Source organism: Dipodomys spectabilis, unplaced genomic scaffold (genome assembly GCF_019054845.1).
Source record: "Dipodomys spectabilis isolate Male_0828 unplaced genomic scaffold, ASM1905484v1 ptg000477l, whole genome shotgun sequence".
Lineage (NCBI taxonomy): Eukaryota > Metazoa > Chordata > Mammalia > Rodentia > Heteromyidae > Dipodomys > Dipodomys spectabilis.
Genome location: NW_024871154.1, coordinates 480625 through 506890, shown reverse-complemented (window position 1 = coordinate 506890; position 26266 = coordinate 480625). Strand labels below are relative to the sequence as shown.

The following is a 26266-nucleotide window of genomic DNA, read 5'->3' as shown; positions in this document are numbered from 1 at the left end:
AACAAGACTATTTGCAGAAGCAAAATCCAAAAACTAAAGGACTGGGCTTGTGGTTCAAGTGGCACAGCATTTACCTAGCCTGGGCATAGCCCTAGGAGTCAGTACCTGTACAGCAAAAAAAAAGTAAAGTTGGAAAACTATTTAACTCAAAGACTCAAGGGAAGAAGGAAGGAATAACAAATGCAGAACAAAGTATTTTAACTATGAACCATATGCTTCAGAAAATCAGATACTCAGAAGTTAATAAAATAGAAAAGAAAGGTAACAAATTTCTCTATGTTGCAGCTCTCTGGGGTGGGCATATGGCTTATCAGGCCGTCTGTCCTGCGTTTTGAGGACAGAGGTCAGGATCCCCAGGAGAAGGGACAAATGGGAGGCTGTGAACTTCAGTGGGGCTTGGTGGTGCTGTGCCCTTAGTAACCCAGCCTGGGGCTATCTCCCGTGCTTGAACCACATGACTAGTAAATTGTCTGTAATCCTGAACATCTAAGAGTAATGACATCATCTGCATACTGGTTGAGCTGGGCGGAATGCCAGTAGCCAGAGATGTGGCATTCCTGATAAGGACGACCACGGCTCTCTCATCAGATCCCCAGATACCTCTGAGGCAGATGGGAGGCTGCATGCTCTATCCATAGCCCCCGAGGGTGAAATGGAGGCTCTGTAGGCCCCAGATCTCATAGTGCTAGGTACCTATGCCAAACGCAGCCCTGTCAGGTTTCCCTTCTCCAACCTGTCATCCATCCATCCGTGAGAGCTCTCCAGTCTCAGAGCCTCACTTTGGGTTCCTGCAGTGGGGGGTGGGCACAGGGCAGGGCTTGCAGAAGGCCTTTGATCCTTATTTATTGATGTTGAGTTTGATTGGACAGGATTAGGCCTGTACCTATCCAAATACATGCTGGGCTTTGCCAACCCCAAGGCTGGGCAGAATGCTGGGGAGAAAACCCTGTCACCGGCTGGGAAATCCCCCTGTGTGTGCCGCTGAAGTGGCCTACTGCAGCCTGCACATGTCAGGAGGCCCCAGGAACTCGGATCAAGGTGGTTCGAGTCTGTCTGGAGCCTGGTAAGATGTCCTAGCTGTACTGGACTGAAGGCACAGCCAGGCCCCTGCACTTCTTTCCCCTCAAAATGGAGAGTTTGTAATGTGCAGTGACCAACTTGACTGGACCCACCCCAAGAGAGATGAAGACGGACACACAACTTTATCCACAGACAAATCACAACACTTTATTTGCCCCTTGGCAGGGAGAAGGGACACTACTTCCCGGAGAGGTCAGCCTGTCATGCACGACATGGCTGGGGTATGTGTTCTCTAGAATCCAGATATTACATACAGCGTGGATCATGCAGAAACAGGAAGGGAAGCAATAAGTTAAAAGCCACATAAGTTATGAAAAAATAACATATACTTTCTATATTTCATATTCCCACTGAGGGTTTGCTCCCATGGAAACCAATAAATAGCCCCAAGAGATAGAGAGAGATAAAGAGAGGGGGGAGGGAGAGGTAAGAGAGAAAGCAGCAATTAAGTACCCTTTTGGGGGGACTTCAAGGATGAGTTATATGGAGTTATATGGCTGTGTCCGCAGCCCATTAGCGCCCCCAGCAGGTCTGGAGGGCGAAGGCCTTAGGATACCCTGTCTTAGAAAATGAAATGAAAGGATCAGACAGGTAGTGGAGGTGGCTTGTGGGGTGGGAGGCTGGCGCTGTTAGGTCACTCTTAAAAGCTCAGCGGTGAGGGCCAAGAGGAAAAAAACAACAGGAACTTGGCTGCCAGATTTTCTTGTTGGATGTAGTTTGTCTTTGTGGGATTGAGTCCCTTTAAGACTGTCCTGGGGCTCCCTAGCCCAGCTCAGGGGCTCAGAAGCTCTCAGACCTGCCTGGACTGTGCCTTCTTCATGGCCTCCTGGAGCCTGGGAGGGCGGAAGGGGCCAGAGGGGGAAGAAAAGAGGGAGCAGGAAGTCTACAGGATAAGATGTCCTGGGTCTCTAGGGTATGTAAAGAAAGGCCCTGGAAAATGGGGTGCAAGGGCAATGGGCCTGGGGTTTCCTGGCAGGGTGGGCTAAGGGATGGCCCGGGCCTGCAGCACCAGGCCAAGGATGAGAGAGGCCTAGGCTGGAGACATGGCACCCAGAACCCCAGCTGGGACTCGACCCCCAGAATGGCAAGGTCATGAAGGGAAGGCCAGTTCTCCTGCTTGTTCTCAGACTGCCATCTGGCTTCCCATGCTCGTGAGCATATAGAAACCAGAGTAGCTTCTAAAAGGTTCTGAGGAGCTGGTTGGGGTGGTGGGGAAACCTTTCCAGTTCTGACTGAGATCTCTTGGGAGGGGCCCACAGGAGGAGAGCAGGGTGCAGGTGGGTGTCTGGGTTGACCTGAGGCCTATGCTCAGGCCTCAGACACCCAGGCCTCTTTTCTCCTGACTCCCTAATACTGTCAGATATCTGGAGGGCCCAAGTTCAGGAAAGCTAGGGAGTCCTCAGCCCCCAGATCCCCAAGAATTCTAGGTATGAGATTGACTCCGAGTGTCTGCTTCAGCTCAGCTCATGGCCTGGGTGGAAATTGAGGGCTTCAGCCTCAGACCACTTGGCAGAGGCAGAGTGAGGCTTAAGATAGTAGTTCAGGGCAAGCATTGGGCAAAAGAGTCAAAGCACCTGGGTCAGAGCCCTATGTGGGAGGAGGAGGCCGGGAGGAGGTGGACAGAGACTGACCCCCAGTCCCCGTTTATCCAGCCAGGAACACCTCTTGCCAGAAGGTTGAAAGGAGAGATTGAGACACTGACTGAGAGTGATGCTGGTGGTGCTCCCTACTTCTGGCCACCTATGAATAGGGGGTCTCCAGTTAGAACCCTTCTTTAGTTCAGTATCAGATTTCGTCTCCCTACCCAACCTGGAAGCTCAGAGCCATTTTCTGGAGTCTAGCTTAAGTCCCTCCTGCTGCAGTGGGGTTCCTGGGGGTCCAGCTGCCTTATCATTCAGAGGCCTCCGACTCCTGTGAGAGGTACTTCTCTGACATTTCTGTAATTTGGATCACAGGGCCTCTGTGGGTCTTCTTCCTCCTGGATGGGGATCTGGAGAAGCTGGACTTGGAGGCAGCTACAGGGGACACAAGAGGTGGAGAAGAGAAGGTATTAGAGTATTGAAAGCCACTTAAATGCTTTGAGGTCATGAACCCCTATGAACCCCAGGCCCCTCCCTAGCATCAGTTCCTGGGCAGGTAACTCACCGGATGTGGCTCTGGATTGTACAGACTGCACGGTGCTGATCACAGTGGCTGAGGGCAGGTCCATCCTGGGGGGGGGGGGGGGGACATGGACAATGTATAGGGAGCCTATGACTTTAGCAACTTTGGGATGGGGGTTTGTGGGAGTCTAGCGAGTGACAGGTGATTCTTGGTCATCAGTTCTAGCCCTGCAGTGGTACTATAGTGTGGCCAAGGCTATAGCCAGCTTTCTTTGCCTCTGTCCCTTCTTATCTCTGCAGAAAGGAACTAACATTATTCAGGACTTGTTTCAGGCAGGTGTGTGTCTATATGGCTTTCCTACCACAGGTGAGCCGTATTTACAATCAGCCCCTCTTCCAGATGCTGAAACTGAGACTATAAAAACAAAAGGCAAATCTCCAGTAAGTGGCTGAGCCACCTCTGGCAGGAAGGTGTGCCAGGTTCACTGTGTTGTACCCCCCAGACAGAAGGCAGACTCTGGGTGAGCTTGGACCGACAACCCTTCCGCTCTCTCCGCACCGCCCTCCCTTCATCTCCCGCCCCCTTACCGGCTCTCCTCGCCCTCCACCAGCTTGCGGTAGGTGGCGATCTCGATGTCCAGTGCCAGCTTGGTGTTCATGAGCTCCTGGTACTCACGCAGCTGCCGCGCCATGTCCTGCTTGGTCCGCTGCAGGGCGGCCTCCAGCTCTGCCAGCTTGCCCTTGGCATCCTGGAAGGCCAGCTCACCCTGCTCCTCTGCTGCCTTGATATTCTCCTCCAGCTTCAGACACTGTAGTCAGAAGGTCAAAGGGATGGAGGTCATGGGAGGGAGGGAGAGAGGAGACCAGGCCAAGGCCAGCAGTTTGTACCTGTGTTTATGTGTGGGGGAGAGGTGGGTGTGGTAATGGGTTGCCATGCAGCAAGGGGGAGTTCAGTTAGACCTAAAGGGACACTTTCCTAAGGTGAGAGGGAAGTCTAGTTGTGCTCCTAAAGCAGCCCTTGCTCTGAAGTCTTGTCTTGGCTGCAAGCTGGGACTTAGTTCTCCACTCCCTTCTCTCTTATAGTTGTGGAGGGTTAGACCGGAGGCCAGGCCTCTGAGTGTGCCTGGTGTGTGTATATATGTGTGTGTGTAAGAGAGAGAGAGATTCCAGCAACTCTGGCCAGTTTGCTTGCACAATCCTCGTTCCCCACAGTCTCGGCCAGGTCTGCTTTTCTGCCATGTGGTGGTTCAGGAAACTGAGGCACAGGAGCCTTGACCAGGTGTGTGTACTCGTGTGTGCAGGTGTGAGCTCTCTGCCTGCCCCCGTGGCTGCCCCCGTGGCTCCCCCGTGGCTGCTGTGGTCACTCACGTGGCTCTTAATGGAGAGGATCTGGGAGCGCAGCTTCTGGATGCGCACGTTGAGATCGGCGATCTCGCAGCGGCTGCTCTGGAGGCTGTTCCCGAACTCCGCGGAGCGGGCCACCCGCTCCTCCAGCTGGAGGATTGTGGAGGAGGCCATGGTGAGGGGTGGCTCATGGCAGCCCTTCCAGCAGCTCCTGACCCTCTTCCCAGCCCCTTCTTTCCACAAACTCTTCCTATCTCCTTTGCAGTCCCACCTGGATCTTCCTCCCTCTCCCCACTGCCCGCCCTGTCCCTCTGGATAGCGGCCACGGGCAAGCCCCATATCTCTGCCCACATCTGGCCTCGGTGACAGCACTATGGGAATCTCAAGGAGGCACAGACTGTGGCTTCCCTTTAGCCATCAGGTGCTCACTTTCCTCAAAGTCACCTGAAGGTCAACGGCTGTGGTCCCTTCCTTGTCCCGGGCCTCCCAGTCCCCCACTGATGAATCTCACAACAGGGAACTGCAGTCTCTCCAGTTGTTCTGTGGCCCCCGCCAGGGCCATCCACGCTCCCAGCCAGCCCTGTACCTGGCTCCGGGAGTATGCCTCGGCCTCCTCCAGGCTGCGAGCCGCGATAGCGTCGTACTGGGCCTTCACTTCCTCCACGATGCCGCTCAGGTCGATGTGGCAGCGGCTGTCCAGGTCGACAGTCACCGACACGTCCTTCACTTGGGCTGCCAGGTCCTTCAGCTCCTGAGCCAAGCACAGACACACAGACAGGCTCAGGGTGGCTGGGAGGCTGCGAGGCCTCTTAGCCCCACCATTTTCCCTTCACCCCTCAGGCTGTGAAGTGTGAAGCTGCTCCCCTCTCTATCCTGGCAGAGGGGTCACGGTCTCTGCGGTGGCCCTCCAGCTCCTCCCTACCCATTGTGCCTCTCTCCGAGAGAGGGGAGAAGGCTCTGATGTACCACAGGCATCAACCTTATCCCCCGTTTTCTCTGCCCCTCCCAGGCCTGGTACCCCCTCCTCCTCCTGGCTCATGGAGGAAAGACTTATGAGCCCTCAGAGCTAGGGCCTGGCAGACAGCTCCATTCTTCTCTAACTCAGTGTAACCAATAAGTGTTGGAATGGAGCACCAAGAATGGCAAATGGCAGGATGGGAGCCAAGGCTGGCTAGCCGGCCTCCCTGCCCGTCACCGCCCTGACTCGTTGAACATGGGGTACAGCCCGCAGAAAGCAGATCCTCTCCATGGAGCCTCCTGCTGGCCTGCTCATCCTACTCAGTGGTGGAAGGGACCCTGAGGCACAGGTGGAGGCGGAGACAGTTGGAAGGGGCAGAGCTTGACCTGAGCTCCTGTGCCCTTTGCTCCGGCTCAGCTGCTGACGTGGGTGCAGATAAGACAGGAGCTGAAGGCTTCTTCTCCATCTTTTTATCCCAGGGCCTGCCAGTTTTCCCACCCATGAAGGCCAAGGGGTGTGGAGGGAGGGAGATGGAAACAGTGTTTCCAGTGTGGCCCCAACCAAGGCTTTTTCCCTTGGATGGGCACAAACAAACACCAGGCAGGGTAGTGTGTGTGTGTGTGTGTGTGTGTGTGTGTGTGTGCGTGCACACACACGCGCGTGCATGTGTGCATGCACTCGTGCCAGCATTGTGCAGTGTGATTGAATTGGCCAGGCCACCTCTGCTAGGTAGGCAGAAGGTGGGGTGGTGCTGAGCTGTGGCTTGTCCTGCGGGTGTGGGGTGTGAACTGCACGGGGCTCACTGGCATTCACGAACCACCTTTTGCCTCTGTGTCAATCATCGCGTGTCAGTCAGTGTTCCCAGGTGCTGACGGCCTGGTCACTGTTCAAAACTCTGAACCAGCTCTGATCGTCTAAAATAATATTTATAAAAATGAACTCCAGGAAATGGAAACAAGAGGGTTTTTCCCCTTTGTGTTTCTTTTTGTCATATTTGTTCATTTAATCTGTCTTTGGGAGGATAAAGGGGGGCACAGAAATGAAGGGACAAAGGGTGAACAAATGCAGCAGTGGTACTCACTAGACACTAGGTTGAAAATGAACTATGCAACTTGTGGGTGAGGATGGGAGGGAAAAACGGAGACAGCAAGAGAAATGTACTCTTTACCTGATTTATGTAACTCTAAACCCTCTGTATATCACCTTTATAATAGCAATTAAAAATAAAAAATAGAAATAAGTAAATAAAAGAAATGTTTGAGGGGCTAGATATGTTTAGAATGGTTGCAATGTCTGTGTACTGTATTGTGTAATGTAAAACACCACAATAATGTGTATTGTTTTTAGATTTTTATGTGTCAGTTAAAAACACAGCTAAAAATTCGAATAAGAAAGCCATTATGGGGAAGAAAAACCAAAGGAACCAGGATCCAAATGGAATCTGTACATTGCAATGCTCCATATGACTTGTGTATGTGCATGTGCATGTGTGTGTGCTGGTACTGGAACTCAGGGTCTGGCTCTGTCCCTTAGCTTTTGAACTCAAGACTAGTGCTCTACCGCTTGAGCCACAACTCCACTTCTGGCTTATTGGTTGTTGACTGGAAGATAAGTGTTTCAAAGATTTTCTTGCTGGGGAGTTGACTTTGAACAATGATCCTCAGGTCTTAGCCTCCTGTGTAGGTATGAACCACCAGTACCCAACTCCATATGACTCTTCATTTGTCAACACCCTCTATTTCTCTGTCTTGTGCTCCATTTTTCCTTACAGGTTTTTCTTATTGAAATCACAACCTTGTCTGGCTTGCAGGATTCCTCATACTTTGAACTTTACCTGCTGAGGTCCATCAGTGGGTGTTGTTATAGCTTTGACCATGGCTTATGCCTGGAGCTGTAGAATATGGGGCTCAGGTGACATCAGATGTGCTGCATGGACAGAGCGGAAGGGCACCCTTCCTGACCACTCATCTGCCAGACCCTCTTTGCCCACCAGCACTTTCTGGGAGAGAGTGGCAGGCACTCTGAAAACACTTCTTAGGCAGTTACTGCTGCCATGAACCTGGCAGACCTCAAGCTTAGTGGCCAGCTGTCCTGGAAGGAGGGGCTCCTGTTGAGGGGGGACTCTTGCTCTTCAAATGAACTGAACATCCCTTGGCTCACACCTGTAATCTTAGGCTACTCAGGAGGCTGAGATCTAAGGGTCACGGTTCAAAGCCAATCCCAAACAGGGAAGTCCATGAGATGCTTACCTCTAATTACCCAGAAGTGGAGATATGGCTCAAGTGGTAGAGCACCACCAGCCTTGAGTGAAAAAGCTCAGGGGCAGCACCCAGGTCCTAAGCTCAAAACCCAGGCTAAGTAGGAATGTAATAAACAGAAGAAGGAAATGGGTGTTCAGAACATCTGTAGATCTGTCCAGACACACCGTTCCCCGCTGGGAACAGACCACATAACAACGCTTGCCTGAGTGGTGTAGAGGTGTTAGGTAGGAGTGGGCCCTCAGCACCCCAAGGCTGACAAGAATGACACTGTAGTCCTGACAAGAATGACACTGTAGTCCAGCTTCCCTTGGGAGCCAGGGTCCCAAGAGGCTGCTGGGTGTAGACATAGCTGGCAGGTAGACATAGCCTAGTCAGGAATAACTCAGTGCGGCTTAGTAAATAGCACTTCAGGGCACTTGACTCCAAATACCACCACTGCGTATTTGTTAAGAAAGAAGATCGGGCAGAGCCCTGCTCCAGAGCTTCTCCACAGTGTTCAGGCTGGGTGTTTTGCCCTAAGGGACTCCATTTTACAAAATAGTAATTTGCTACTTTTTTATGGTAAAAATGCTGAAGCAGAGTAACTCTTGGTCTTCTTTGTACATGTAAACAACTACCATCTGTCCAGCACAAAGCATGGGACAGATCGCTCAGTAACTTAATTATGCAAATAAAATTACCATCTATGAACTTATCAAATGACATCAAGAAAATATGGATGCATGGTATCTCAAACCCACATCAGAAAGACCAGGCTCAGAAGTTTACCTGACACATGAGATCAAGCAATGATGCACTTCTCTCCACTAGATCATATAAAAGCAAGATCCACTGCTTAATTGACTCCCCCAACCTCAAATTGCCATTCATCCAGACCCAGTAATCTAGGAACCAGCCCTGTACCTTGAACAAGCTTCTCCTGAAGCCACTGTTTTGGTAAGACTAGGCCTACCACAGTGGCAAGTTCCTTAGGTTAATAATATCTTATCTAACTACCTGCAGTGTCTTTCTTTGCAACTATATAAACCCTTGATTATTGCCTTGTTAAGACCTCCTGGAACCCTACAGTTGCTTTAACCCATTCTGTAACCTATCTATTGTTGGGAAGTACAATGTGTGATCTGGGAGCTAGTGTTAGTAATTAAGTTTGGAATAAAAAACACTATTTGCCAATGGATGATGACTATCAAGTGAAAGCAGGAGTCTTTAGTGAACTAATGACAATAAAATTGGTGTGGCTCTGAATTGAATGCTATTCAATAAATTGTGACACTGCAGAAAGGCCCAGGTGTGTCCCTCTATGTTTCTGACATAGCTTGCTCATGACATTAGGTAACTGTGATCAAGTTTTTAAAAATCTCAGTTTTCTCAATGGCAAAATAGATGTAATTACAGAACTGAAATCAGCTAATGTTTGTTAAATGCTTACCACTCTGACATACTATTCTAAGTGCTAGCGGACCTATTAAGAAATAAATCCTCACAGTAGTAGGTGAAGTAGAGCTATTATTTTTTCCCTTTTTACAGGTGGAGAAAGTGCGGCATGGAGAGATGAAAGTAACCTGTCCAATTCACATAGCACTGAGCCAGGACTCAGATCCAACCTGCTCTAAAGTCAGTGCTCCTAAATTTAATCCTAATCCCTAATTCACAGGGTTGTTGTGGGGATTAGTTGAGATTAGTTCTGGAAAGACTTTAACTCAGTGCCTGGACTACAATAAATACTTAATACATAGTAGTGAAGGATATTATTGTAAATGGTAACGATGATGACACCAGGACTTAGGGTCAGAGCAGCTGGTTGCTGGCATGACCTCCCTGTCAAAGCGGTTTAGGCAGCTGGGGCTTCCGGCAGCAGGACCAGCCTCCAGAGGGTGGGCTTGGCTGCAGGAGGTCACCAGCAGAGTTAGCAGTTAATCCCTGCAACCAGAGCTTATGGGTGGGGCAGGCTGAGTTCTGGATGGATGCACAGCATCTGGGCTCCACGTGTTCCCCTACGGGGCTGGCTTATGGCCATGGGTCCTGCCCAGATGGTTAGAAAGGGCTGTGTGCTGGGAAGGTTCGCCCTGCTGTGTGCTTGTGTGTGTCAGGGAGAGAGGAGGAGGTCTTTTTTCTGGGACACAGAATGGGTTCACATAACTAGGCTTTTAAATTTTGAATCTAGTGTCCATCGCTGGTGGGGATACCCAGGCTTCTGCATGTCTCCGTGAGACAGCTGTAGTTGGTAGCAGCCTTTGCTCTGAGCTGCTCTGTCCAGTGAGGTGGCTACCAGCAAAGGGGGCTAATGAGCACTTGGAATGTGACTAGTCTCAATTAAGAACCTGGAAGAATGAAATCCACTTCAGCCGTGTGAAGCCGACCAGGCAGGAAAGTCTGTGAGACTCTTATCTCCAATCAGTCACCCAAAAAAGCCACAAGTGGAGCTGTGGCTCAAGTGGTAGAGCAGATTGTGAAGATTTAATATGAGGAAAAAGTAAAATAGCTCATACCAGTAACCCTGGCTTCTCAGGAAGCTGAGATCTGGGGATTGCAATTTGAAGCCAGCCTGGGCAGAAAAGTCCCCATGAGACTCTTATCTCCAATTAACCACTCAAAAACTGGAAGTGGTGCTGTGGCTCAAAGTGATAGGGTGCTAGCCTTGAGCAAAAAGAAGCTCAGGGACAGCACCATGACTAACAAAAATAAGATAAAATAGCCTTTTAAATTTTAAGTATGTTTATACAATGAGATAATCATAGTTTGGATATATTGGGCTGAAATAAAAGACTGTTAAATTTTATATATAAATATAAGATATAAGCAAATATAACAAATCCACAAGTTTATATATATATATATATATATATATATATATATATATAATTAATTAATTATTTTTTTTTTAGTGTTAGACCCAGAGTCTCATATATGCTAGGGGAGGACTCTTCCACTTAGCCACAAACCTAGACCTGCTTCATTTGTAAAGTATAAAATATGGCTGTTAGGAAACTTATGAATGACATATGTGACTGATATTTGCAGTGAATTTGTGTGTATATGGTCAGTATTGGGGCTTGAGCTTGGGGGTCTGGGCACTGTTCCTGAGCTTTTTTTTTTTTAAATCAAGGCTGGACTCTAGCACTTGAGCCACATTTCCACTATTGGTGGTTAATTGGAGAGTAGAGTCTTACAGACTTTTCTGCCTGGGATGACTTTGAACAATGATCTTCAGATCCCAGCCTCTTGAGTAGCTAAAATTACAAGGCGTGAGCCACAGTTATCCGGCCTGTGCTAAATCTTTATAGCAAAGAGTCTAGAGTTGCCTTATCAGCCACCAGAGAAAACTGGAGAGAAATAAAACATATCCCACAGACTTCCACACCGCTGCTTGCAAAATCAATCACTGTTAAAGTACTGCTTTTTCTTATCATTATCCCCCTAGACAATTCAGTGTTGCTACTACTCTTTCTATAGCATTTGAACTGCATCAGGTGTTACTAGCAATCTAGGGATGACATAAAGTATTTGGAGGAGGCACATAGGTCCTCTCTGAAAATCGTGCCAGTCTGCTGTACATGAGGAGCTCTGCATCTGAGGATCTGAGTGTCTGCAGGGCTCTGGGAACCAATCCCCAGGGTCTGGCCCTGCCTTCCTTTATTGCTGTCTCTTACCAGTGGTCATTAGAGCACAAACTGTAGCCAGAGTCCCCTGTGCACTACCCCTGGCCAGTAGCCCCTCAGTGCCCATCACCTTTAACTGAGGTCAAATTCTTACCTCAGAGCCCAAGACCACACTGGATCTCCCTACAGCACAGCTCCCACCCTGTTCTGTCTGCTCTGAGCACCGTGGCTTCCTCATTTTCCTTCTGCCACCAAGCTTACTCCTGCTCAGAGACTTTGGGTAGCTCTTTGGGCTGGGCCTCTGCTTGCTTGTCCCTTCTTGGAGAAGTACCTGGACCATCGCTTTAAAATGTCCACTTCCTCCAGCAAGATCACATCGCTGATTTATTTGTGACCTGGCTCTTATCTCCCTCTGTCCTGGCTCTGCCAGCTCTGCTAGCTTTCAAGTTTCCATGAGCATAGACTCTGAAGCACTGGCCTTCTGGTATGTGCCTACCTGGCCTCTACCAGTTCTCTGAGAACTTAGGCAGAGTAGCACCAAACTACTTCTCAAGCCCTGGGCAGTACCCCAGCCTGGCTAGGCTGCGTCAGGGCAGGATGCTTGGCAGGTCTGCTGGCATGGATGGCCAGGAGACTGCCTGCTGGCTGCTCCAAGGTGTGGGGCTATTCTCTCTGCTGTGCCAGATTGCATGGCTACAATCAGGTCTCAGCCACACAGACACCCCAGGAGTGCTCAGACTGCCAAAAGGTGCATGGCCATACACAGCCACAAAACTTAGGCTCCCTTTCCACAGGATGAGGCTCTGAAGGACAGCCCGCAATGCCATAGCACAGCTTGTTGATGGTGGTGGTCACTTTGCTCTTTGGTTGGGGTTTGTGGAAGGGTCCTTGTGTGTGTGTGTGTGTGTGTGTGTGTGTGTGTGTGTGTGTGTGTGTGTGTGTGTGTGTATGTGTGTGTATACACGTGCCTGGTACTGGGGCTTAAACTCAGGGCCTCTTGACTTTTCTTCTTTTTGCTCAAGGCTGGTGCTCTACCCCTGGAGCCACATCTCTGCTTCTACCTTTTTGCTGGTTAATTGAAATTAGAGTTTCACAGACATTTCTGCCCCAGCTTCCACACACAGTGGGGTGGGGAGTCAAGTGCAGGGCCCAGCAGAGGGCTTGCTTGAGGGTAGTACTTACTGCATCACAGGGCTTGTCAGGCCATTATTCACCCAGGCTCAGTAGAGGATTCAGGAGGTAGGTGAATACATGTTTTGGGGCTTTGCTGTCTGCATTTCCTGAATCATTTGGAGGGACAGAAGATGGGCTGGAGGTCTCTGCCTAAGCTTGCAGTGGGAAGGGGCAAAGATTTCAGGATCACAGATCAAAGCCAGCCCAGGCAGCAAAGCCCATGAGCCTCTTATTTCCAATTATCCGCCAGAAAACCAGAAGTGACACTGTGGCTCAAAGTGGTAGAGCACTAGCCTTGAGCGAAAAAGCTCAGTGACAGCACCCAGACCCTGAGTTCAAGCCCTATGACTGACCAATAATAATAATAATAATAATAGTGGTTCAAGGAACCTGGGTAGAGGCCAGCTTCCTGATCTTTGCCTGATGCCCCTTGTCCCTTGTGTCCCCCCTCAGTAATTCTTCCAGAGAGAGCGGCCTATGAGCTCCTGCCCATGTTTCAGGAAATGAATAACAAGGTGTAGAATATCAGGACAGGGAGGGGCTTAGGAGGTTGTGGCCATAACCACAGCTCCCTTCCCTTCCCAGTGCCTCTTGTTGGTCAGCTCCGGCTCAGTGGGATGCTGACCCCAACTCACCTGCTCATAGATAGTTTTCATCAGCTCCACAAAACTCTGCAGGCCTTTTAGCTTGGTTTCCAGTTCAGTCCGTCGAAGACACTCAGCGTCCAGATCCTGAGGTTGGGAGCAGAGGTGAGAGACCGGCAGGGAATGGCCAAGTCCCAGGGTAGGAGAGGGAGTGAATGAAAGTAGGGACCAAGGGGAGGGTTCCTGGAGGTCATCTGGCTCAGGGCCTGGGAAAAGGGGCAGGCTGGGGAGGGTTCCTGGAGGTCATCTGGCTCAGGGCCTGGGAAAAGGGGCAGGCTGGGGATAGGCCAAGCTCTGTCTATGCCCATTTCTTGTTCCTGGGACTTAAGCTTTTTCTAAAAGTTTCTTTATTGAGATGAAGTGATTACATACATTTCACAGTCATATGGGATAGTGGTACTCAGCTAAAGTCACAAACACACTTTAACCTTCACAAGGCGATTTGTCGTGATCATGGTCCATAAAGCTTAGGAACTCTACAAACTTTGACAATACAATGATTTCTTCCAAATCAGGTGATAGGCACATTTCTTTCCTTTTGCTTAGTGTAAACTGTTCCCTCTTTCTCTCTCATTCCCTCCCTCCCATCGCTGCCCTTGAGTTGCTTAGTTCACTTTCCTCAATGGGGCTTAAGCTTTTAGAGGACTGGGTGTGGGCACAAGAGGAAGCAGGCACTCCTAAAGGAAAGAGGGTGAGGGAGCTTAGAGGAGGGCCCTGGGGTGGGCTGGCCAAGCTACCTTCTTCAGCTGGACAAAGGTGAACTCCAGGTCTGTGCGCTTGGAGATCTCTTCCTCATACCTGGGGGTGGGGGGGAGATGAGGAAAAAGGTTGCTCAGCAAAAGTTGGGCAGGAGCTTGGGGTTTGATTTGTTCTCTTTGCATGGCTTAGGCCTCTGCTTACCCAATCAGGGCCTGTGCCAGGTAGACACTGATCTTCCATGACAAATCCCCTCTCTCCAGTGACACTGGTTCTCATTCTCCCTCCCTCCCAGCAGTCCCCACCCACTCCCTGGCTCCAAGCCTATCTGTGTCCTCTTGGAAGCCTCTCTGATAGCAGCCCTTCCTTTCACGCTAGCTCCCTGTTCTCTTCTCTCTCCCTACCTCTTTCTGGAGAATCTCAGGTTTGGGCAAGATGTGCATGGGTCAGATCCTCTCCAAACATCCGGTTCACACCTTCCCTTCTGTCAGCCCCCTTTCTCACAGACCCACCTCCTCCCCCTGCTCCTCTAGACGGGAGAGGCCATCACATCATGCAAAGGAGGGTAGGATAGGAAGAGACAAATATGATCATCCCTCTTTGCTTGGCTTCCTTGTCTCTAAGGGTTCTCTTGGAATAAGGGAGAAGTATCTATCATCCAGGCAGGCAGACATGATACACTGTGTGTAGTCAACACTACAAGTACTACTTCCCCCTCAGCTTGCTCTCCTCCTTACTCAAGGCCCTCCCTATTCCATCTTAGGCTTCCCACAAGCCCCCCCCCCATGGGTGGGGAACAGGCTCCTTGGGTCCCTGACTTTAGCTTTCTTCCTCCAATCAAAGTATTTGTTTTGCCAAGGCAGGCTGTGGCGACTCACACCTGTAATCCTAGCTACTCAAAAAGCTGAGGTCTGAGGATCAAGGTTTGAGGCCAGCCTGGGCAGAGAAATCTATAAGACCCTTATTTCCAATTAACCAGCTAAAAGCTTGAAGTGGAGGTGTGGATCAAGTGGTAGAATGCCAGTTTTGAGTGAAAAGTCAAGTGAGAGTATGAGGTCCTGAGTTTAAACCCTCATACACACACCGCTAGAGACACAGAGACACAGACACACAGACACACACACACACACACACACACACACACACACACACACACACAGATGTTTGTTTTGGACCCTCAGGTGGGAGAGCATCTACCAGCCTCAGGCTTCCTACCCTAGCCCTCTGTGGTTCTCCCAGCGTGGGATTTGCCTCTTCCTTCCTCTCTAGGGAATGTCTGAGTCACTGGTGCTAATTACAGCCCCTGCCTGCTTAACCCAGTCCCTGACCTCACAGCAGGGACTTGGCCCAGTCAGTTGACTTGGACACACTCCCTCAGGCCATCTTGTTCCCCAGTCCACCAAGGAGCTAAAGGCAGGGTACCTACGAGCAGTGAGGGTTTATAGATACTTGGGTCCCTGAATCACAGGGTGCCAGCTGCTCATACTACCTCTTGCTTCTAATATGGGCTACAAGGGTGAAAATCATAGTGCCTGGATGGGGAGGGGGGAGGAAGAGGGGAGCAGGGAGAACAAAATGTCCCTGAAGTCCTAACCAGAGGGGAATGTGACAGGGAGTATGCTGGTGCTCGCCTGTATCCTCTCCTGGGAACCTCACAGTCCCCTGGCAGGTCCCACGGGTTCCTTTCCACAGATGAGGAAGTAGAGGCTCAGAGAAATTCTTGAGGGTGTCTGTGATGTGCTGGTGAAGCAGGGGGCTCAAGTCTTGATGTCCTGGGGAACTAGTCATGTGGCTTTGGGTTAAGTTACTGATGTGTGTGCCTCAGACAATGGCGATGTGTGAGGATCTGCTGCCCATAGCAGCCAGAACCTCAGGAAGCCTCAGAGCAGGGTTGGAGGGCAGCTCCCTGCACACCTCTCCCCAGTCCTCAGAGATGGGTTGAGCTGAACAGGCTTCCCAGGGCACTCTGGGGGCTGAGGAACTCCTTGGTCAGGGAACCCAGCTGGAGACCCACTGGCTGCCTGTCACACAAAAATGGTAGATGGGTGGGTGAGCCTGCTCCTGTCTTCCCCTCCTCTCCTCCTCTGGGTCGCATAGTCCTGGCCAGCCTGGGGGGTAGGGGGAGGCAGCCGGGGGGGACCCCCAGGTGCTCAGCCCCTCTGCATCTTCTTACTGGCCTTCCCATCCTCTAGGTAGCCTTCCTGCCTCCCTCTCCCTCAGATGGCTCTGTTACTTGGCCCACTGAGTAATTTCTAATTGCATGGTGCCTGTTCCCTGATTTCTGTTTAGCTTGGGCATCTTTAGGAGAGGTACTAGGCCTTGGCTGAGTAGCTGCCCACCCCATGAATACGTCCTTCTTTGGGGGAAAGAAACCTATGTTTCTAGAGTGTTCCTTGTAGACCCACCCAGAAGAATCCCCTGGGAGATCTGAGGAAGAATGCAGGGGTGGGAAGGGGAGTCAGGAGGTACACCCAGGAGTGTGAGGACCAAAGGAAACCTTCTCATGTTGTCTTGCCCAGGGTTGGATCTGCCCTGGCAGGGCCTGGGCCCTCTAGGTGGGCCAAAGCCTGAGCCACAGGCTGGTGCATAGCAGGACTTCTGGGCTGAGGCCTGATGTTGGGTTCCACTCTGGGCTGGTCTGTGACTTACTGCTGTCCATTCATAGCCTTTTGTGTGACTTAGAAAGCCCCTTCCTCGGGGGGTGTGGGACCTGTCTCAGCCCTCGCAGCACGATGTGCTTGCACTCAGTTGGATTTCATCCCCCTTTCACCCTTCCGCCTCCGGTGCCCGTCTACCAGACCCAGCTTGCACACATGTGTACAGACTCCCAGAGTTGCTATGTGGGCTTGGGCACCTTGCTTCCTCTCGCCAGGCCTCTGCATGGACCAGACAGATCATGGACATCCCTGATCTCTCCACACCCTTGGAAGCCTCCATCCTCACAGGTGACACCTTAGTCTCTCTGTCTCCTCCTCAATCCTCTGCCAGCCTGCCAGCTCCCAAACCCCACCTCAGGCCCTTTTCAGCCTGTGACTCCTGCACCCCTTCCACTACCTCTTGTTTATTTCAGGGAGCAAGGCTGATCTCATCCCCTTGCAGAGGCGGGGCATAGCAGCTCCTCCCCATCAGGGCTCCACCCAGTTTTTACAGCTCCCTCCTAGGGGCCCCCAGGCTTTGCACACCCAGGCTGCAGCTCTCTGGTGGCCTGCAGACCTAGGACTCTTGCCATTAGTTCCAGTCCTCTGCTGTGCGGACTCCCCATGCACAGACACAAGAGAAGCCCAGAGCCTAACCCAGCAAGTCAGGCAGCGAGTGGACAGAAACCAGGCAGCAGGCCAGGTGAAAACAACAAGCCGAGATTGCACAGAACTCTTGCTGAACATGGACGCCGTCTAGCTGGGCTGGTGAGCAGCCTTACCTGGTGAGAATGGGTTTAGCATGCATGGCTGTGTGCCTGCAGCCAAGCCCCGCCCTCTCTGGGCCTCGGTTTATTGCCATAAAAGGACCCAGGACCCCCCACCCCCACCCCCAAACACACACCCACACCCAGTTCTGCCATTATCTGATCCTCAGAGGGCCAAAGACCTACGAAGAGTTAGTGAACCGAGCTGGGGATTCTTGTGAACCATGGTCAGGTGGTGTGTAGCTGGTCAGCCCCAAATGGGAGATTAGACACCCTGTGTGTTTCCTAGAACCCTAGAGGGCAGCACTTGGGGAAAGGTCCTAAGATTCTTGGACAAGCAGTCCCCATCCTCAGGCTGGCCTGGCTGTACCGTAGAATATAGGCCTCGCTTTCAATTGCCAGGGCTTGGGGCTAGGCTGTACAACAAAAAGGGGACAAGCAGGCAATCTGCTTAGTCCTCCCCTCACCCTAGCTGGGGGTTTCTCAGAAAACCAGATCCAAGAAGAGGACACAGGGGCGTAGCTTCTCTGCTCTGTCTCAGTCTCCTTGTCCCAGAAGCCCTGCCTGCTGCCTGTTCACAGAGAGGTACCCCCTTCTCTGAGCCACCCAAGGGCCTTTTCTGTCCTTCAAAACTGACCAGTTCTGTCCCCTTCTAGGGGACAGGAAACTGCTGTTTATTGCAGCTGGGCTCCACTTGCTAAACTCTCCATTTCCTCCTCCTGCTAGCTGGGGTGTGTGTCATTCCATTTCACACAGGAGGGAACAGAGGTGCAGCTAGGAAGTAACTAACTCCCTTGTCCCAGTTTACAGAGCTAGTGAGGGAGGAGTGGGGGACCAACGCCTGTTTCTAAGTGTCCAGGCCAGGACCCATAGCCACTGGGCAGTACTGCCCACCTGCTGTCTGCTCAGCATCTTCCAGGTAGTGGCTATGTTATCTCCTTGCTTTCTAGGTGACTCCAATGCCTAACAGATAGTCCCCCGTAAGGAACTATATGCATCTTTATTCAAATACCCCAGCCCCTGTCCATTCCTGGCCTGGCTGCTTTTCTCTCTAGTTAGCTGAGATCAAAACACAAAGTCATAGCAACACAGAAGCCCATCTGTAGCTCTTCGAATGACATGAAGTTCCATCCCAGTCAGTGTGGCCACAAGCAGGCTGCTTCTAGGCTCCAGAGGGAGACTACTCGACTCAGGTCTGTGGGCTTGAACGGTGCCTAAGAACCACCAGGGTTTAACTGGGAGCCAGTCTCAGATTGTTGTAAGGGTCACTCCCTGGAAGGGAGCAGCTATAACTCAGTATTTAGGATAGCGTCTGGTTTATGTGACACCTTCCATAAATCTGTCTCGAGATGACAAATGTCCCATGACTTCTTTCCCTTTGCTCTATCTTGACGGAGTCCCTGCCCATGGCAGCCACAGGGTGTGACCTACCGGATTCGAAACTCCTCCACCTTCTCCAGCACCTGAAGCAGATTGGCCTCCAGCTGTCCCCGCTCCTGGCTCACTTTGCGCAGTTCGTCCTGTAGCCGGCCCTGGAACGCCTCATAGTGGTGGCCCAGGTCAAAGGTGGCCGAGTCCTGGCTCTGGAGGAAGCTCCAGCGGGTCTCCAGCAGCTGGTTGCGCTGCTCCAGGGCTTGTACCTGCGAGAGCAGGAGGGTGTGGAGTGAGTCAGGGGTGGCATCAGGGGGCCCAGGCAGATTACTGCACCCCCAGGGGGTTGTCTCTGGGACGTGGTGGCTCATCTATGTACATCCACCTGGGCTGACTGCATGCAGCGCGCAGCGCGCACCTCCAGTTACTGATTGAGCCGGAGATGTTGAGATAAGGAGGGAATGGAGGAGGGGCAAAGGCTTCCCAAGGAGGGCAGGGCTGCCGAATGAGGGAGGGGGAGCCAGATGTGAACCATGTGGCAGCCAAACGGTAGCTGGCTGCCTGGTGCTGCCCTGGGAGACCCCTAAGAACATGAGATATCAGAGACCTGCTGGACCTTGCCCTCTACAGCAAGCTTGGTTTCTGCAAACTCTCCACAACTCAGGCAAGTGGAACCTACTTGGGACCTTCATGCTAATCTTCTGGACAATCCCAGACTTACAGCCTCTCTACGCCTCAGTTTCCCTAGCTAGAAAATGGGAGTGACAGCACCTGCCTGCCTGTGAAGGCTGTTGGGGGCAGAAGCTAAGCTGTACTTGGAATAGTTAAGTGCCCACAGCTGGGTGATGTCTCATGCATGCCAGGCCTGGTTCTGAGTGCTTGTCTTTAACTCATTAGATGCCGGCCACGCCCCAAGGTGTAAGGTGTTCTCCTGAGCACATTTTACAGATGAGGGAACAGAGGCAGACAGCTGAAAGAAATGCCCAAAGGACACAAAATTAGCAAGTCCCCAGACCAGACCTGAATCTACCCGGTTTGCCTTGAGGTCTTTGAACTAATACAGCACATACGTCGCTGGTCCTTTGCTATATCCCTGGGGTCCTGGGACCCAACTGCCCTGTCTGGGTGAGTTCTGCCTCCAGGGCCAGGATTGGGAGGGCTCCAATTTCTTCTGTTCTCCCCCAAGCTCTGCTTCCTACATGCCTCCTGCTAGACCCAAGACTGGCCACCAGCAGGCAGTCAAGGTCCCTTTTTCTGTGGTTGTTTTTGGTTTTGGTGAACATTCCTGGGGCTTGAACTCATGACTTGCATACTGTCCCTGAGCTTTTGTGCTCAAGGCTATTGCTCTACCACTTGAGCCGCAGCACCAGTTTTGGCTTTTGGGTGGTTAATTGGACATAAAGAGTCTCATAGATTTTCCTGCCTGGGTTGGCTTTGAACTGTGATCCTTAGACCTCTTTCCTGAGTAGCTAGAATCCTACCTACCAGTATCCATCCAGGGTCCCATCCTTCCCCCAACTAACCCAGTCCAGCCCAGCTTACCCTCTTCCCTCTTCCACCTCCAGCCTAGCTTAGCACACTGTTTCTCTCCATCCAGTCCTATCTGCTTCCTTGCTGAAGGAAGCTCTGGGAAAATCAGCCTTCCTTCTGGTACCAAGGCTCAAGGCTGGCCTGCTTCTCTGACCTTCACCCTCCTCATTAGACTGGGACCCATCTACCCCTATCCTGGAGACCCAGGACATGGGGAGGCCCCTAAGATCGAAGGAGTGCTAGGCCTATTCCTGCTCCTGAATGGCCAGGAATGTTCTTGTCCTACGGATGCTGTGATTTTTGGCCAGTGATGCTCCATATGGTCTCAGACAAATAGACAGGCCACCCCAGCACAATTGCTAGCACCATTTTGACTCTCTTTATAGAGGGTGATGAAGGGTGGGATGAAAGTTGAGGGTCAAGTGATGTCCAGGCAGGTCCATGCAGCAAACTAGTGGCTACACTCCCCATGCAGGCCCCTCTGATGCCTACCATGTACCCTGTGCCCTCATGGGGCCTTCCCCCTTTACTCTTTATTTTTATTTATTTATTTTTGTACCAGTACTGGGGCTTGAACTCAGGGCCGGGGCCTGGTTTCTGTTCCTTAGCTATTTCGCTCAAGGCTGGTACTCTATCACTTGAATCACAGCTACATTCTTGGCCTTGTTTTTTTTTCCAATTAAGTATAATTGGAAATAAGAGTTGCGTGGACTTTCCTGCCTGGCCTGACTTTGATCACAATCATCAGATCTCAGCCTCCTGAGTAGTTAGGATTGTAGGCATGAGCCACTGATGACTGGTTCTTTCTCTAATCTTGAGGGACCCTACCAGCACCTGAAGTTTCCTTTTATTATGCAGGCCCTGGGGTTTGAAATCAGGATCTGGCCACTATCCCTGGGCTTTTGTGCTCAAGACTAGCATTCTACCCCATTCGAGTGAGCCACAGCTCCACTTCTGGCTTTTTGGTGGTTAACTGGAGATAAGAGTCTCACGGACTTTGCTGCCTGGACTGGCTTCAAACCACAATCCTGAGATCTCAGTACCCGGCTGGCTCACAGTTTCCATTTTGTTCTGAGACACTCTGGCAACCTTGGCAAACTTCCACTGGGCATCTAGGGTCACTCAGAGCAGCGGGAACACTACATGGCAGTGACATTGGTGCCTGTCACTCTCATCTGTACACGTTCCGTGCTCTGCTCGAAGTTGCCTTAAACCTCCTGGTTGGTTGGTTGGTTGGTTGGTTGGTCAGTCTGCTGTTGTCACAGCCAAACAGGTTCAGCTGGGATGGAGCTCAGGAGGGGTTCTGCTCTGCTTTTGTGTGTGTGAGAGACAGAGCGTGGGGGGTGGGGGGAGGCATCTGCTCACTCCACCTTCCCTCTGTTCTGACAAGCAGGAGCTCTCTTCTGTGTTTATACTGAGGGTGGGGTGAGAGAAGAGACATGAGGCTCTTTCCTCCACCCATGAGCAACAGGAAAACCTTCACACCAGGAAGTTCTTCCTTTAGTCTTAGCATTCCATGTATTGGCCTTGGCCTGCTGGGAAGTGATATGCATTTGGTTTGCCACTTCAACCTGAGGGCCCTTGTGGCCTAGGGGTCAGGGAGGGCTAAAGGTAGCCCCCTATCTCCCACTGCAGTTGGGGGCAGTCTTTTGTCTCAGTGGGTGGTGATGGAAACTTGTCCCTCACCCAGTTCCTTTCCTGCACAAAGGCTCCTCCCTCTTGGAACAAAGACTTAGGGAGGGCCCATAATCCCAGCACTGAGAGGTGCCAGGCAGTGGGCTCAGCCCATGGAGGCGGCTGAGCTCTCCCCTCCCACCCCTCCTCTCTGGTCTGTCTGATCCCTGTCTTTCAGCTCTCGGAGAGATTTGGAGATCATACACCTGATCCACTGGCCTTCCCATTTCATAGGTGAGGAAACTGAGGTCCAGAAGGTTGTAGGGCAAATGGAGTAGCCAGAGCTGGAACTCCTGGCTGGAGTTGGGGATTGCCTTGGGAAGGCAAGTTCTACCCAGGGCTGGGATGTTGTTCCAGGCTTGTGGCTTTCCCTCCATCCTCTCCGTGGGTTCCCACCTGGAGGCTTTGGCCCCCAAGACGAGCAGGGTCCAGTCTTTGGGAAGGACATTCCGATTCCTTGCCTTCAACCAAGGCTTTGAGTCTCTTGGAGGGCTCCAGAGGGGTCGACTTGAGAGCTGTCCAGAAGTGACAGCCTAGGGGAAGGCATTGCCTCTACCTCTCTGTTCCCAGGTATTCCCACTGTTCTCTGCTTCCCTCTCCACAGCCTCCTGAGTCAGATCTTGGACACTATCTGTCCACCTCCCCTGCCTCTTGTTGTGTGGGTAGTGAGAAGCTGGAAGAGCACCCCTGCTGGGTGATGTGGGTACTGCCTTCCCCCCACCTCCCTTCCCTTTCCTGCTGCTGCCACTTCTCAGTTCCAGTCTTGCCATTGGCAGGAGTTCAAGGCCACCCACAGAGCAGAGCACACATGGAATCAGCACAGAGGTGGCTAGTGTCCGAGCAAACACAGCTAACAAGAAACAATACTGCTTCAAAGCCTGTCTACTCACATGGAAGACATTCCATGGAATCTTTTGTTGTTGGTGGTTGTGGGGCTTGAACTCAGGGCCTGGGTGCTATCCCTGAGCTTTTTCACTCAAGCCTAGTGCTCTACCACTTTGAGCCACGGCACCACTTCTGATTTTCTAGTGGTTAATTGGAGATCAGAGGCTTATAGACTTTCCTGCCTGGGCTGGCTTTGAACTGTGATCCTCAGCTCTCAGCCTCCTGAGTAGCTGGGATTACAGGTGTGAGCCACCAGCACCCAGCTTCCCCTGCATTTTCTTTCCCTTCCCTTCTCCCCCAAGCTGATTTCCCTCTGAGACTTGGAGGGCCCACAAGGGAATGGGGAACAGGATGCCCTGCCTCTGTCTTTACTTGGAGTCGCACCCCTGTACTAGTCCCAGCATCTTGTCCCCAAGCCTTCCCCCAGATGGCACACCTGCTCACCAAGTACCTTCCCTTTTCCCTTTGCATGGCCTGTCCCTTCCATTCCCTCCTTCCCAGAGTTGTGCCTGGGAAGGGCTAGCTGGAGTCTATGAGCTTCCCAGGCCAAGCTCATTAGTTTTATTTTTTCCTGTGTAGGTTATAAAGCACTTACTATATGCTGGGTGTGTTCTAGCTACTTTCCAAAATTCATCCTATTTGATGGAGGGTCCCCTTTCACCTCTGTGTGTGGAGGCACAGAGAGATAAAGTCATTTGCCTGAGATCACACAGCTAGCTAGCAGCAGAGCCAGCTTTGAAGCTCAGTAATGGTGTTGAACAGCATGCTCTTATGACTGCTGTTTGTGTCTGCCTGGCCTTTCTAGCCTTCCCTAGGAGCCAGGGCTCCTTGGGGACAGACCCTCAGCAATTAAAGATACACCCTTGACACCCCTACTTAATGGATCACACTGCAAAGGGCACCCCATCTCACAGCCAAAACTGAGGGTTTGGAGGCTCCAGTTCTGTTAAGATTCTTCTAGGACATCACCGCGGCTCTGTGCATAAGACCCCATCCTTAGGTGACCCCTCCCTGTGCCCACACCCACTGGCTGCCACCCCTTGGCCACGGCAGAGGCACAGGTGACATCAACACTGGCAATTCGAGGGAGAAAAGCCACCCATCTGAGCCAAATTACATAGCTCAGTGAAGCATTCCTTTTAAGGAATTAACCAGGTTTGGTGGGTGAGGAGGCGCCTCTGCAGAGCCCTGCCTCCCAAGGGTAGGAAAACCAACCCAGCAGTGGGACTCTGCGCCTCCCACTGTGGGAAAAGATGCTCCGTCTGGATTGCCATCTTCTCTCCTCCCTGCAGCTCTCTGTCTGGACATCTCAGCTGTGAGCCAGGAAGCTCCGGTCTCAGCACACAAACGGTGGAGGGAAAGACAAGATTCCTGCTTCAGGAAGTATACCAGTGGCTCACACCTAGCTACTCAGGAGGCTGAGATCTGAGGGTCTTAGTTTGAAGCCAGCCTGGACAGAAAAGTCCCAGTGAGACCCTTATCTCTAATTAACCACTCAAAAACCGGAAGTGGAGCTGTGGCTGAAAGAGCTAGAGACTAGCCTTGAGCAAAAGAGCTCAGGGACAGCGCCCAGGTCCCAAGTTCAAGCTCCATTACTGACCAAAAAGAAAAAAAAAGTCCTGATTCAGAGACCACTGGTTTGTGTCTAATCTAAACTGCTCTGTGTGTGTGTGTGTGTGTGTGTGTGTGTGTGTGTGTCCTTGAACAAGGCCTGTAGCCTCTCTGGAACTCAGTTTTCCCATCTGCATACTCTGGAAAACAATAGCTTTGCAGAAATGCTATCCAGGCTACCTTCATCCAACTTTCCAACTGAGTCCCTGAGGCACAGAGTGCCAGGGTGCTGGGTCCAGCTGGGCCTGGCCAGGGCTGCAGGGCAAACTGAGCAGTCTCAGCTAGAACTCCTGGCTGGAATGGAGAATGCCTTGGGAAGGCACTTCCCACCTAGGGCCTGCATGCTGCTTTCCCCCATCCTCTCTGTGAGCTCCTGAGCTCCCGGGGAAGCCAGCAACAACCAGAGGAATGTAGAGTCTGAGGTGAAGATACAACAAGGACTGAGTCAGGATGGAAGGCTGGGCTTCTGTTTACAGGGAGAATGAGGAAGGTACAGTTTCCTTTATCTGTAAAATGGGTGCTAATTGTCTTTTTTTTTTCCTTCTGGTACTGGGGTTTGAACTCAGGGCTTTTTGCTTGCTATGCAGACACTCTACCACTTGAGCCATACTTCCTGCCCTCAAATGTCTTCTTTCATAAGGCTCTTGAGAGAATTAGAGATAATAACAAACAATCAATGCAGAAGTCAGTCTCCTGATTCTCACTGTGGGGCAGGACAGGACACAGTGGACCTGAGAGATCACATGGAACCTTGGGCAGGCTGGACCCAAGGAATTTCTTAGAGGAGGTGAATGGGGAGTAGGTTTGAGAGGAAATCAGGACTTCCTTTGGAGCTCTCTTGCCCTGGGGCTAGAGATAGAAGAGCCCCAGACAAACTGGCACTGATGGGCAGCAGAGTCTAGAAAGTATGAGGACCAAGGGACTAGGGACTTCTTGATCTACTCAGGCAGGTTACAAGGAGACCCCGCTGGCTACTTGGTTCTACCTAGAAGCCTCCATCCCTTGCATTCCTATCTTCTGACACCAATGCATCCTTACCTACCACAGCCTCAACAAGTCTCCTTTCGGCAGCCCCAAACTCACTCCTCCATAGTCCTGCCTGCTTTGCTTGCTGCCTTGGAAAGCTGGGCCGGGGGCTTGAGAAACCAACAGGAGGATAAGGCTCCATGTCATCTCCTTCATTCCACTGCCCTGGAGATAAGAGAGCCCTCCACAAGCCCTTCTTGTAGGAAGCACTCCCTTGCCTCCTTCCATCCTACTTTGGAAGTAGGATGCCCGCAGGCCATGAAGCAGATTCATAGCTAAACACTCTTGGGAGTCCATTTGGGGGTCTCTTTCTCCTCAGACACCAGGGGACAGCCCTGTCCATCTCTTTATTCAGGGTTAGCTTGCTGGCTTTGTCATGCTGCCTCCCCATTGGCTGGCTCTAGGGGTGGGGCTTGATGAGTGATGCTCAGAGAGTGATGCTCAGCCACCTGCCCTGGCCTGGCAGCCCTTCTGTTTTGGCACCTCTCCGTTCCCCTGCTTACCTTGCCAATCAAGGAGGCAAATTTATCATTGAGGACCTTCATCTCTTCCTTCTCCTGGTTCTTCTGCTGTTGGATGGCTGGGTCCACCTTGAGATCCAGGGGTACCAGAAGGCTGGGGTTGACCGTCACCTGGGGTATAGTGCCAGCTGGCCGGCAGCCTGTGAGGCTGCGGGAACTGAAGCTGGGTCCACAGGCCCCCAAACTGCTCCATCCTGAGGCCCCAGGCCGGGGGCTGCCTGCAGGAGTCACCTCACAGCCACTGAGGCTGCTGAAGCCAACGACGCAGGAGCGGCAGGCCATGGTGGCCCCCCCGGCCTGGGAGCGGGAGGGCCCTGGGGTGAACAAGCAAGCCTTGGAGAGGTGGCAGGCAGCTACCTCCTGTCGCAGCCAGGACAAGCTGGGGACT

General features: G+C 51.7%; 1 protein-coding gene across 1 annotated transcript; it reads right to left on the bottom strand.

The window, feature by feature from the left end:
- Positions 1–1251: 1251 nt before the first annotated feature.
- On the bottom strand, positions 1252–26266 carry Krt80 (keratin 80). Its single transcript, XM_042668788.1, has 9 exons — positions 25861–26266; positions 18692–18900; positions 13899–13959; positions 13153–13248; positions 5113–5277; positions 4551–4676; positions 3771–3991; positions 3226–3290; positions 1252–3095 (listed from the first exon to the last, which is right to left on the bottom strand). The coding sequence occupies exons 1-9, from the start codon at positions 26158–26160 to the stop codon at positions 2971–2973; spliced, it is 1368 nt and encodes a 455-aa protein (XP_042524722.1). The 5' UTR covers positions 26161–26266; the 3' UTR covers positions 1252–2970.